General features: G+C 41.7%; 2 protein-coding genes across 2 annotated transcripts in view; both read left to right on the top strand.

The window, feature by feature from the left end:
* Window positions 1-4,627, top strand: part of LOC307148544 (pleckstrin homology domain-containing family G member 3-like) — a 62,784-nt gene extending 58,157 nt beyond the window's left edge. Inside the window, exons 17-19 of the mRNA XM_079854152.1 lie at window positions 294-398; window positions 669-2,079; window positions 2,879-4,627. Coding sequence (XP_079710278.1) covers window positions 294-398; window positions 669-2,079; window positions 2,879-3,636 — 2,274 coding nt within the window. The 3' untranslated portion in view covers window positions 3,637-4,627. The remainder of the gene's footprint in view (window positions 1-293; window positions 399-668; window positions 2,080-2,878) is intronic.
* Window positions 4,628-5,878: 1,251 nt separating this feature from the next.
* On the top strand, window positions 5,879-8,985 carry LOC307148186 (uncharacterized protein). Its single transcript, XM_079853541.1, has 5 exons — window positions 5,879-6,143; window positions 6,218-6,337; window positions 7,407-7,525; window positions 7,626-8,486; window positions 8,577-8,985. Exons 1-5 carry the CDS (start codon window positions 5,945-5,947, stop codon window positions 8,793-8,795), a joined length of 1,518 nt encoding a protein of 505 aa, XP_079709667.1. The 5' UTR covers window positions 5,879-5,944; the 3' UTR covers window positions 8,796-8,985.
* The last annotated feature ends 3,748 nt before the right edge of the window (window positions 8,986-12,733 follow it).

A 12,733-nucleotide genomic window follows, 5' to 3' on the forward strand; every position in this document is an offset into this window, starting at 1 on the left:
AACTGTCAAATTTTAGGGGTGGAGGTCGGATGGCTTGCCTTCCGTAATTAAATTAAACAAAGGTTCCTGTTTTATTGTGCTTTGTTTGATGACACACAAAAGCAATTTCTGAAGGTCAGTTGTCTGTGGAAATACATTGAAATGCATGGATGCTTTTAAATGAATTGCAAATGTTTACAAAAGGTTGAAATGTCGCTAAAGTACACCCAGAATAAATGACATCTGGCAAATGTGAACGCTGTCATTCAGTAGCGCTTTTTTATCTGTTAAATTGCCGTATTGTGTACTTCCAGGACAGGGAAGGTTGTTGGGAGAACTGGCCAATGAACAAGAGCAGCCAGACACCTTGTGAAGAAAAGCCGGATGAAATGAATGAAATATTGACTCTCTTTGGACAGGTAACGTCATGTATTATGAACCTCATACCCCACTTTTGATAGTTGGCTAATCATAAACAAGGGGAAGAAAGGGTTTACAAAAGGACTTGTTGGGAATACAAATTGCAGCTGTCTCTCAAAGCTAGATAAATTGCACATGTTCTTTCATTCTGGTCACTTAGCCAAATGGGAAATGTTAAGGATTGAATTAAGTTATCTTCATGTCCTCTTTTCTTATCTTCCGCATTGCTTCCTGTAGCAATAACTCTCTTCACTCTGTCCACTTTCTAGGGCACAACTGGGGAACACAGTTCACTGAACACAGAGTCAGAGGAGATGAGGATGGACCAATCAGATAATCATCCTGAAATGTGTGGGACATTAATGGCACGATGCCACACTGATCCAGAGATAGTAGACTTCAATAATGGAGGACGAGAAATTGGAGATAATATAAAGGAGGACAGTGTGGATTTATCATCCATGGAGGAAGGGATGACTCCATCCCGAAGTAACCTCTCGGAAGATGTGCAGAATATGGAGGTAGATGTTGATGTTGAAATGCCGGGTGGACTCTTGCCTTCATCCATGCTGGACAAGGCAAGTGATATCCCAGAGCGGTGTACCAGCAGCCTCTCTCAAAGTAGTAGTCTTGGAGTCGAAGGGTCGTTTGATCTCGACTCTTTGGAAGATAGAAGAAACGGTTTGCTCAGCGAAGGTGCAGAGCCTCATGAGAAAGACGAATCCCAAGAATTTAGACGGTCTACTCAGGAACAATTAACAGAGACTGTTCCTGACAGCCCGTTCATTCCAGACCAAAGACCTCAAATGAAACAAGACACCCTTTCCAAAAAGGACAGATTGCTCATACATAAGATTAGACACTACTATGAACATGCTGAGAATCAGGACACCAGCTTTGCCGTTAAACGCAGAGAGAGCCTTTCATACATCCCTGCAGGCCTAGTGCGTAATCTGAGTCAACAACTCAATGTCCTTGCAGACGAAGATGTGGCATTACACAGGAGGGGGTCTTCTGTAACAAGGCCAACTTCATGGTCAGTCTTTAATCTTCCAGGCTTAGACAATGAAAAGAAAGCAAAGGACAATTCTGACTTTTTGGTTTCTGCAAATGGCAAAGAGTCCGTGCTTGGACCTCAAAATGGGAATGAGCAATTCCAGCCCGCATCTGACATGGTCAAGGTGTGGCAAGACATGGAAGTGGAGATAACTGGGTCTTCTGAAGAGCATCAGGACTTAGAGAATTCCCAAATGACTACACCCGTACAAGAAACAAAAGCTGAAACTAGCAAGGTGAGCTCTGATAGTGGATTTGGGGAACCTCTACTAATATTGGAAGAATCCGATGAAAGCTCAACCTCATCCCCAATCAACAGCATCTTAGAAAAGGACAAGATGCAAGAGTTTCGGAGCCATCCAAATGAGGATCGCACGTTCCACAAGGTCAACCACCCTCCTCTACCAAGGATCATCTCTTTAAGGTCCGCCAATGAGGAAGACCTCGTCCTTCAAGATATGGAGAGGATGAAAAACAAAGTGTTCCAGTTGGCCAGGCAATACAGTCAGCGGATCAAAAACAGCAGACCAGCAGTAAGGCAGAGACCCAAGATCTCAGAGATCAATTTCATACCCAAGAACCTGTCTTCGGTCATGGAGGAGAGACCTCCGGGAAAGGAGAAAGGTGGGTGTAGTGTCTGAGTAGACATTTGCTTTTCCAAACTGACTATTCAATTTTACTTGAGGGCTAATCCCCCTAAATTGCGGTTAAGTTTCTTGCCTGATGGCGATCGCTTAGTCGTGATTGTTTACAACTTATTGGTTACCAATCTAGAACATTGCTATCCATGTATTTGCTTAAAGGCTTGAGACAATATAGAGATGGCTCTGATTGAGCATTTGATGCATAGGAATGTGTAAGATCCATTTTGAGGTTGAAACAAGATTGAAATCAAGTGGGAATACAGTGGGTGCTTCTCAATACTCAAATTGATGCTTCCTCGTTTCCTCGTTCTTCCGTCCTCCAGCCCGTGACCCGGAAACCGATCGAACTCAGCCATCTTGAAGGACTTCTCAATTCTCTAATTGCACCGTGAGGAATGAGGAGCGAGGAAGCTTCCCGGGGAGTCACGAGTGAGGATACACGGGTGTATCCGTCCCTCGAATCCTAAGGGGGTGGAGCTAAGACGCGAGGAATGAAAACGAGAATGCACAAATTAGAAATGAGAAGCACCCAGTGAATTGGATTTCCGAAAGTACAAGTGCACTTTCCGATCTGAAATCCTCATTGGTCAATGGATTCCTAAATCAGAGTTTGGATTGCATGTCTGATCAAACCCTTGTGTAGTTCCTCCACATCCTTGTGACGCACCATTCCCTTTAGAAATCAATGGATTTGCAGTGTTCTCAGGCATAGTGTAAACTCTGTGTAAGCACCCTCATTTGTTGAAGCAGACTTTTAACCACTGCTCTTTTGTGCATAGGCATGCCTGACAGGACACTGTTGCCGACCTTGAATGAGCAGGACATTATCCCGGACTCTAAGACTACTAGTCCACCTTCCAGCCTCTGTTCTCCTGGAAGTCCTCAATTGCCATACTTTTGCAAATTAAATGCCCAGAGACCACAAAGTCCAGTACAAACGGAGAGCTTTCACTGGCCAGATGTCAAGGAGCTACGCTCCAAATATAATAGCCGAGAGGACGTATCCGGTTTCTCTCGTCCGGTCCTAGTGGGTCGCAGCAACTCTTTTCCAGAGCGAATTCTGGACGACGGAGAGACTTCGGAGAAGTCCGGAGCATCACGTTCCTTGTCTTGTTCATCCCCTTCCTACAGTCTCACAGTGCAGAGAAGTACATCCACAGATTCTACATGTTCCAGCAAGACCCTTGAAGCTGAAGGTTTGCCTTCGCTGTGTAGAGTTAATACTTTAGATTTTGATGTGGGGACATCACATGCACTCGAGCAACCGGACGACTTTTTTGACCCTGGTCTAGATACCCTGTCCAACCTAACTGTTGTCGAAAGGGCAGAAAGAGATGAGGATAGTAATGAGAATCAACTAAAATGGGATGCTTTTTCTCAATCTGAACTTGCAATAGCGAACAGTAAAGAGCAAAACTGTAGTGCATGGATGGATGGAGGTCACCCACCATGCTCACTTGAAAAAGCGGAGAACAGTCAGCATAGTTTGGTTAAAAACCTGCGTGAGAAGTTTCAGAACCTGAGTTCTTATACGTGAGTCTTATAAAGCGATATTTTCACTCCAAACACTCAGAACCTTAAAATATCTTAAAGCTAACATTCTTTTCTCCAAAAAATATGTCATTTGGCCACTGTTTGAGAGGTGTAGTACATGGTCTGCATTGTTTCTTAACCTCCAGTTATGAACTGTCTGCAAATGTTGACCAAACCAACTGGAAAAGGGATGCCTTAGGACTTCAGAGAATATATTTATAAAATTTGCATTTGTAAATACATGTAAATTCAAATTTTTCTGCATTATTTTGTGCGTGTTTCAATGAGATGTAAACATTTGTTAAAGGAGCTGGCTGTGGTACTGTCATCTTTTTGTAGCGTTTAGAAAAGTGGTTTAATACGTATTTTTTCCTTTGGTCATTTTGAATTAAAAAGCAATAAGAATATAGAATAGTTCAGTGCATACGGTTACACATCCACCTATGCTTGGTACACACAAATTTGTCATGTTATCATAAAAGTAAAAGCACTGCAATATGAAATACAATCTGTTCTCGATGTGCACTGCCTGATGTCTCTTCACTGTTTGTGTTCGAGCACTGACCAGAGGAAAGAGGGTAATCTCATAAAGAAGTCATTCCCCACTAATGAGGAGAAAACTGGAAATTATAATCAGATCAAGCCAGATGAATGATAAAGGCTGTTGTCATTCCCCAAATAAATGGATAAGTCATTCGAGCAACATATTAATGCACAGTCACAGAACGTGTCTTCCTCACTGTATTTGGATAAATAGTCTCGTTTAATGGGAGTTATTATAAGATAGCTGGTTTTGGTTGTATTTTTCTGCTCATTGGTGGGGTTGATGTCACTTGTTATCTTGTATATTTAATCCTTTTTATTTATTTGAATTGGTGTAAATATTATGCACAATGCCTTTGTCAGCTCAGCAGTGACGATTTGTAAAAAATGTTCAATTCATATTCTATTTTTCTGTCATACTACAATAAAAAGCTTTCCACATTATGATCATTATTCCCATTATTATTTTGTCCTTTATTATTCTTTTGTCCTTTTTCATCCTTTTGTCCTTTATTATCCTCTTCACAATGTTTTTGTGTATTAAAAGGATTCTGCATGACTTAAGGGCGTATTGCAGTTTAATTAGTTTATGCACTTTTTAAGGTGGAACATGGCATGTATATGATTAATGACTTCCCTGGAAGGAGCAGAAGCCGTAATCTCATCCTGGATTACAGATAACCCTTTGAATAATGGCAAGTAGGCTACCTTATTGTAAGCAAATAATGATTTAGCAGTTTCTTTTATCTCCTTACGGGACATTTATTACATGGACAGTCTCTGGAGCAACCTGAGATGAAGTGCCTTCGACTCACTCTTCAAACCAACATCTTTTAGTTGCCATCACAGATCTAGATGTAGTTCTGTGTTTATTATATCTGACAATATGTTTTATTCTCCAAGTCTAAATATTGAATAGATTAGAGTCTGTAACCCTTTACATTAAGGATCAATATATTTACATTGGTTAACAACATTAGTTAAAGTGCCCCTGTTGTGCTTTTATGAATATTCCCTTGCATGCCATGTGTAATGATGCTGTTTATGGTCTGCAAAGTCGAAAGTGCACAATAAATAAAGTTATTGTCTCCCAAAAGAAAGAATCGACGAGTCATCAGGAATTCCAGTCTCACTTTCTTGACCTGCATTTGTAACGCAGTAACACATTTGCATAATGACCTTCATCATTCATAATGCCCGCATATGGTCTTCATTGGCTGTGCGTTAACAACGTCTACTTTGACCCTCAAACTCTGTAGCTTGTTCATGTTGTGTACATGTCGGCTCTACAAAAGCCAATTCTCTTTGTAAACACTTGTGGGGTTGCAACAGCAGTATAACCTTCTGATGATTTCTTCCCAAATCTCTGAGGTCTAAATGGGATTTACAAAATGCTTATTAAAGCTGAAATACTTCTGCTAATCAGCTGTGGGCCACTATTTCCTAAAACTGTGTCTCTTAATTCAGAATGTCATTCTTACTACTTTGATAAAGATAAAGGATGGGACACGATTTGTATTACAAACTTTAATGTTACATCAGTCATTCACGTTAATGCTCGGCTATTCCAAATGCAGCCCCTTTAACTCTCAGCTTAATGAGGCACAGCTGAAAACAATAAGCTGATTGAGAAATAGTTTTGATTGGTCAACCTTTATCAGCTTGTGATTCAAAAGTGAGTACAAATAGCACAGTGTCTCATCTTTTGTAGTCAAGATTCTTTCAGTAGCTGTTTTTTTTGTGTGCTCTCGTAGTACAACAAACTCACCATGCCTTGGACAATGGGCATCTTACTTTTCACAATGTCTGTGATCATGTTGAGTTCTTCTTTAAGAGCTGGTCCTGAGTCCTTTTTTGAATCGGGTACTCCTTATGGCGCAGTCTCTGAAAACACAATCCGTTTGGGCAAACTTTTGATTGGTGATCGGTCAGCAGAAGAGGCTGATGAATACCGGTCAAATGAAGAAGGTAATTTGAGATCCTAATTTAAAGTGGGACCTACTTTTAAATGGGGAATTACTAATTAACTTATTCTTTTTAAGAGCGTTTCCGCCTTGCTAAAGCTAAGCTGCTACGTCTGGGGCCTTCTGTGTACTGTGGAAACGACTCAATGACCTTGCGCATTCCAGGATCAAGGACACCACACTTTCTGATTGATCGAGGTTAGTTGTTTTGGATTTGTGCCACCACGCATTCCCTAGATAATTTTGTTACGTGCACAAATAATCGAACATTGCATGTGTGTTGAATTTCTCAGTGATAAATTCATTTAACCATTATGCTGTGGCATTAATGCCAATGAATATTAATTTGATGTAATAGAAGAATGTACGTGAATTGCAAGTGTTTTCCTGAAACTTGTACATTTATATTAGTGGAGCGGCTAAGTGCTTATGTTTGGCAGAATCGTTCAGTTTATGATACAAGCATGAAAATTGGCATGAGCAGTCTCCATGGGTCACTTGACAAGAAAATTGTCCGAGCCACTTGAAATTTCAAGATGGCGGCAATTTTTCAAGATGGCCAACACCTTAGTGGAGCAGTTAAGTGATATAGTGGTTTATTTGGTGATACAAGCATGAAAATTGGCATGAGCAGTCTCTGTGGGTCACTTGACAATAAGCCACCTACAGCTACTTGAAATTTCAAGATGGTGGCCATTTTTCAAGGTGGCCACCACCTTAGTGGAGCAGTTAGGCTTAAGAAATTTAGTTGGTGATACAAGCATGAAAATTGCCATGAACCTAATTGCTCCACTAAGGTGTCGACCTTCTTGAAAAATGGCCGCCATCTTGAAATTTCAAGTAGCTGTGAGTGGCTTATTGTCTAGTGACCCACAGAGACTGCTCATGCCAATTTTCATGCTTGTATCACCAAATAAACCACTATCGCTTAACTGCTCCACTAAGGTGTCGGCCATCTTGAAAAATGAAAAATCTTGAAATTTCAAGTGGCTCGGACAATTTTCTTGTCAAGTGACCCATGGAGACTGCTCATGCCAATTTTCACGCTTGTATCTTAAACTGAACGATTATATCACTTAGCCGCTCCACTATATTGCATGACTGGGTATTTAAAAATGTAATCGAATAAGTCTTGTATAAGAACTTACTCTTAAAGTAAGATGTGTGGGTTCGAACATTCCGACACGCAAAATCGCCACACTCTGGTTTATCGAGGTAAGTTGTTTTGGGTTTGTGTTTTTAATATATTAATTAATTTCTTCATCAGGAATTGAGTCACCAGTGTCTCTGTCTGAGATGCCAGCCAGCTGTGGTTTCTCACTGAAGCGGGCTCGCAGAGATGTTTCTCTTGGTGCTCCATACCAGGGCTGTCATGTCAGACAACAGGTTAGTGTGCATACTAAAGATTGAGTGCACTGTAGCTCTGCTCCAAGTGAAAAGTGGGCCTTGGAATGAATGGTCTTTTTCTTCCCAAATCTCCTAACAGGGTGGACGTTATATTCTGCCACTCCTTATAATGGGGGCTCCAGTGCAAATGTCTTGTCCTGTGACACAACCAACGCTGGCCCCAACAACCGTTGCTCCGGTCCAGGACCCAGTTGATGGTCAACAAATGTTTTACCCTTCCCCATTTGGTAAACCCATGTGGTATCCTCCATATTCTCATGGTCACCCTGGTGTACGACCTATAGCTCCCACTGTGCCACCTACAACGACTACTCCTCTTCAAGACCCTCAACAACAAATGTTCCCTCTTCAAGACCCTCGACAACAAATGTTTTACCCTTCCCCATTTGGTAAACCCATGTGGTATCCTCCATATTCTCATGGCCGCCCTGGTGTACGACCTATAGCGCCCACTGTGCCACCTACAACAACTACTCCTCTTCAAGACCCTCAACAACAAATGTTCCCTCTTCAAGACCCTCAACAAATGTTCCCTCTTCAAGACCCTCAACAAATGTTTTACCCTTCCCCATTTGGAAAACCCATGTGGTATCCTCCATATTCTCATGGTCGCCCTGGTGTGCTACCTATAGCTCCCACTGTGCCACCTACAACGACTGCTCCTCTTCAAGACCCTCAACAACAAATGTTCCCTCTTCAAGACCCTCGACAAATGTTTTACCCTTCCCCATTTGGAAAATCCATGTCATATCCTCCATGTTCTCATGGTCATGGTGAACGACCTATAGATCCCATTGTGCCACCTACAACGACTCCTCTTCAAGACCCTCAACAACAGTTCCCTTTTCAAGACCCTCGACAAATGTTTTACCCTTCCCCATTTGGAAAACCCATGTCGTATCCTCCATGTTCTCATGGTCGCCCTGGTGAACGACCTATAGCTCCCACTGTGCCAACAACGACTACTCCTCTTCAAGACCCTCAACAACAAATGTATCCCATGTCAATGTTTGATCCAGATCACTTTAATTCTAGAGGTTTCCCAGCACCATGGCATTACCAGTCCAGGTACCCAAAGTTTCCTTCAGACATGTACCGCTTCGAGACCCCAGCAACAACTACACCTTCCACGACCGCTGCCCAGTTTAACCAGTTCCCAGGTTATCCTCCACTGTACCCAAAGTTTTATGGCCCTCCTCCTTTTGTACCTCCTCGTGTTCCTGTCCCATTCATGCCCCGGGATCATTAGGATAAAGTCCTCGCATCCCCAAATCTGTGTTTTCTCCTGCTCGGTCACATTCTATCTACTGGTCTCTCAAACGATGAGTAATTGTGAAGTTATTCCAAAGTGGCAATTGATACTGGAAGAGACTGACTTTTTCTCCTTTTCAGGTTCATAAGCCTAATAAAACTTCATGAGACACTAATTGTTGGTTTTCTTTCCCTCCTTTCCTTAAACTGGTTACGCCTCAGTTTTAATCTCATTGTCTTCATTCAAGATTGCCCTATACAAAAATCATGGATCTTTCTTGTCTTATTTACAAATGCTTAAACACAGCATGACAGAAATAAAGACCTAACGTTCCAAATCTTAAATGTAGTATAAAGCCTCTACTTGTGCAACAGCAGCTCAATTACTGAAACATATTCCAAATATTGAAACAAATTAAATGAGTAGGAGATCACTGAAATAAGAAATGGCTGGACCCTATCTTAGATTGAGTAATAGTCAGGTGTTAAGTTCTTTCCATTACTTGGACATACAAAGAAAGGGACTCTATTAATTGGTTGTTTCATGTGGAAGCCAAACTCAGAAGCATAGACAAATGTCTGGGAGAGGATTAGTTGGAGTAATTGGATAAGGACAAATGAGATGAAGAATGTGTGCTCAACCTTGTCTTTGTTTTTCCCCCTTACACCCTTTCTTTGTATGTTCAAGTAATAGAAAGAACTTCGACACCCGACCTATGCCTTCATCTGAGATAGGATCCAGCTATTTCTTAATATTTCAGTAATCCACTACTTAATTTTTCATTTGTTTCAGTAATTGAGCTGCTGTTGCATAAGTAGAGGCTTTATACATTTAATATTTGGAACATTAGGTCTTAATTTCTGTCATTCCTAACCTAAAGAGAACTTTCTATTAACGAAAAGATAACTTTCCAAGCTTACCAACAGAGAACCGAAAATTGTTAACTGGGATTAGAGTGACAGCACTATGAAGTACAGAAGTCAGTCACAGTACAGACTATGGCGACATACAGGCGGTGTGAACGGGGCTTTATAAAGATCTCAAGGAACTGTCAACTTGTGTATAAGTTCAACATGACGGTCCATGCAAGTTGATGAGATTAATCAATGTAACAACATACATGCATCCACTAACCATTCAGAAATGTCCAGGTGCATCTAAAAGTGTAACCTCGTCCTGAGTCTCTCTGTAAGGCTGTGTGTCCAGCAATGTGTTATTAGCCAGCTGAAGACACCTAGCTGTGGGCGCTTGAAGCGTTTTGGCTGTGTAGTTTTTTTTTGTTGAGAAGCTTTGCTTGCTTTCATACAGAATATCCACGGAAGTGTTAGTATCTCATTTCATAAATAGTTTGTTTCTGTATTGTTTCTATATAAAAAATATCAATACATTGCAAAATATTTGCTCTGGCTCTTGTTTTAAATGATCTTGTTCCGTTATTTATGCCTGTTGACATTGTACAAGCTGTGATGGTTGGTCGGTGTGGTGTTTGTCCTGCCCCTTCTCCACTGTGATTGGACGGCTGGGTAAAAAGTGACAGTGATTAGTGCTGGTTTTACCCAAAGTTGAACATTCTTCAACTCTCAGCGACCGGTAAAAAAACTCATCTCATTACACCTCTGCCGTTTTAAAAATGTGGCGCTCCCACTGAAAACAATTGGAAAAATACGCCAGCCGCGTTAAAACACTTTGGTTGACACGCCCTAAAGGGACACACAAAAATGGCGCGTTTTTGCTCACACCCAAAAAAGGCCAAATTTTACAAGCTGTAATAAATTATCTGGGGGTATTTTAAGATGGAATTTCACAGACTCATTCTGGGAACGCCATAGATTTATATTACATCTTGTGAAAAGGGGCATAATGTCACCTTTAATAAAAATGATCCTTTTTGAAAACGCTCTCCCAAAGTGGATAAACTTGAAAACGCCGTTTTCGCGTTGTAGTGTGGACTGTCGAGACGGAGGTATTTAAAGAGTAACTAAACCCCTGGTCAGAGCCTGACTCCACCCACTGGCAATATTTGAAAAAATGCTGGAAAAGTGGGCAGACCCCAGCGGAGATAGAGGGGACGAACCGAGGGCGGGGCTGAGCGCACCTGAGACCCGCAGTGATGGATTAATTGACAGCTGCTGTCTCTAAAATGGAGAGTGACTCACAGGGTTGCAAGACGACGTAAAGTACATGCATCTGATGAGTTTTATCGAGTTGATGTCAACTCTCTGTAGGCATATTCATATTTTGCCGCTATGTGAAAAAATCAAGCAAAATGCGCCGGCGCGTTTGAGACCCCAGAGGATTAACTTTAGCCTAACCATAAATTGTGATTAAAATATATATGATCACTCACATCAAGACGCCGCTGCGGTGGTGGAGTCCATGCAGGAGGAGCAGCGTTTGGCACTGCGTCGCTGTTCAGCGCGAGCTGTGTGGAGAAGCCAATTTCCACCTCTATTGCGTTGGAGAAGTAATCCCGCGTAAAATGCAGAATGCACACTTGAGCTCTAGGTAGGAACTCACGGTCTTCCAGGCCAAGTGCATGCAACCACTGGCGCCTAATTTCCAAGTCTGCTGGAAAGTTATGCAGTCCAGCAGTGCTGTTGCAACCAGCAACACTACACCTACGTACCCTCCTGCCCACTGTACTAACCTAACTGATGCAATACCATAGACAGTATATAAACTGGACACAGCGACCCCATTGGATTCAACGGAGACAAGTGAAGTCAATTAGAAGCACTCACTTCCTGATGGTCGAGCGTACTGTGCAGACTCAAACTGAGCTTGATGACGTAGATGTGACGTGAGCAACCCGTCTGTCTTCTAGTAGCTGTGCCAAGAGAAATCTGAATCATTCCCTTCAGAAACTTGCAGAGATGGAGATCGTGAGTAGGAGGTGTCCATGAGCTAGGAGCAGGAGAAACTTTTGCTAAGTATTCTGATTAATTATTTTGTCATTTTGCCTCCACGTCCCCCCGATTGCCCGGGAGCTTCTCCTCCTGTCCATACGGTAATCTCTCTACTGTGCGACAGAGTCGCGTGGTTATGACGCAATCGTTAGCCTATTTTTACAAAAATTGCTTCTACGGGGCCATAATGTAAGATACAAGGTAATGGAGCCTTTTATACATTTTCGTGTTTCTTTAGAAATAAATAATGGACAAATGGAGTCTTTAAACGCATCAGATGTAAAGTTATTCGCTGAAAGTGACGTCAAAGTCACTTTCGCGTCAAAGTGACGCCAAAATGAATGGGAGTCAATGGAATGCTAACAGTAGGTGGGGGTCTGCTAATCAATGGCGGCGCCTGGGGAAGCTTCAATATTTTATGAAACTGTGCAATACTATGCGTGGTAGCTCGTACCAAGGGCGTGGTGAGCTGGAACCTGCTTACGTCACGCAGTACCGCAAACATCCAATAGGAAAATTCAACTGCAGTAGCCACCATTCAACCTGAAGAGGGCAGCACTCAGACGTTTTTACACCATATATTGTAGAATTAAAACACTTTATACCCAAATGTCAAAAAAGTTACTCGAATCAATGAACAGCACTAATAAAGCCCCATTCTTAGTTAGGGTTTAGTTACCCTTTAAAAACGATGACGTAAGTTTAGTCATGTGATGCGTAATGTGATTATTCTGCCAGAAGAATTGCGCGATAAAAGAATTATTTATTTTTACGCCTGAAAACGCTAGCGTGGACGGAGAGCGTTTTTAACGAAACCGCCGGATTGACCTTTTGTTTGAGACCTCTAAAACTAAATTAGGAACCTTTAAAATAGCGTAACATTAACCCATAATCAATTCACGTTTATTTGTATATCGCTTTTCACAGGATACACAACATTTCAAAGCAGCTTTACAGAGAGTGCACGAGTCTGCATTACAATTTAGAGTGTTCTGATGTAACTAGTTATGTATTTCAAAATCACAGTTA

This window comes from Squalius cephalus (genome assembly GCF_949319135.1).
Source record: "Squalius cephalus genome assembly, chromosome: 20".
NCBI lineage: Eukaryota > Metazoa > Chordata > Actinopteri > Cypriniformes > Leuciscidae > Squalius > Squalius cephalus.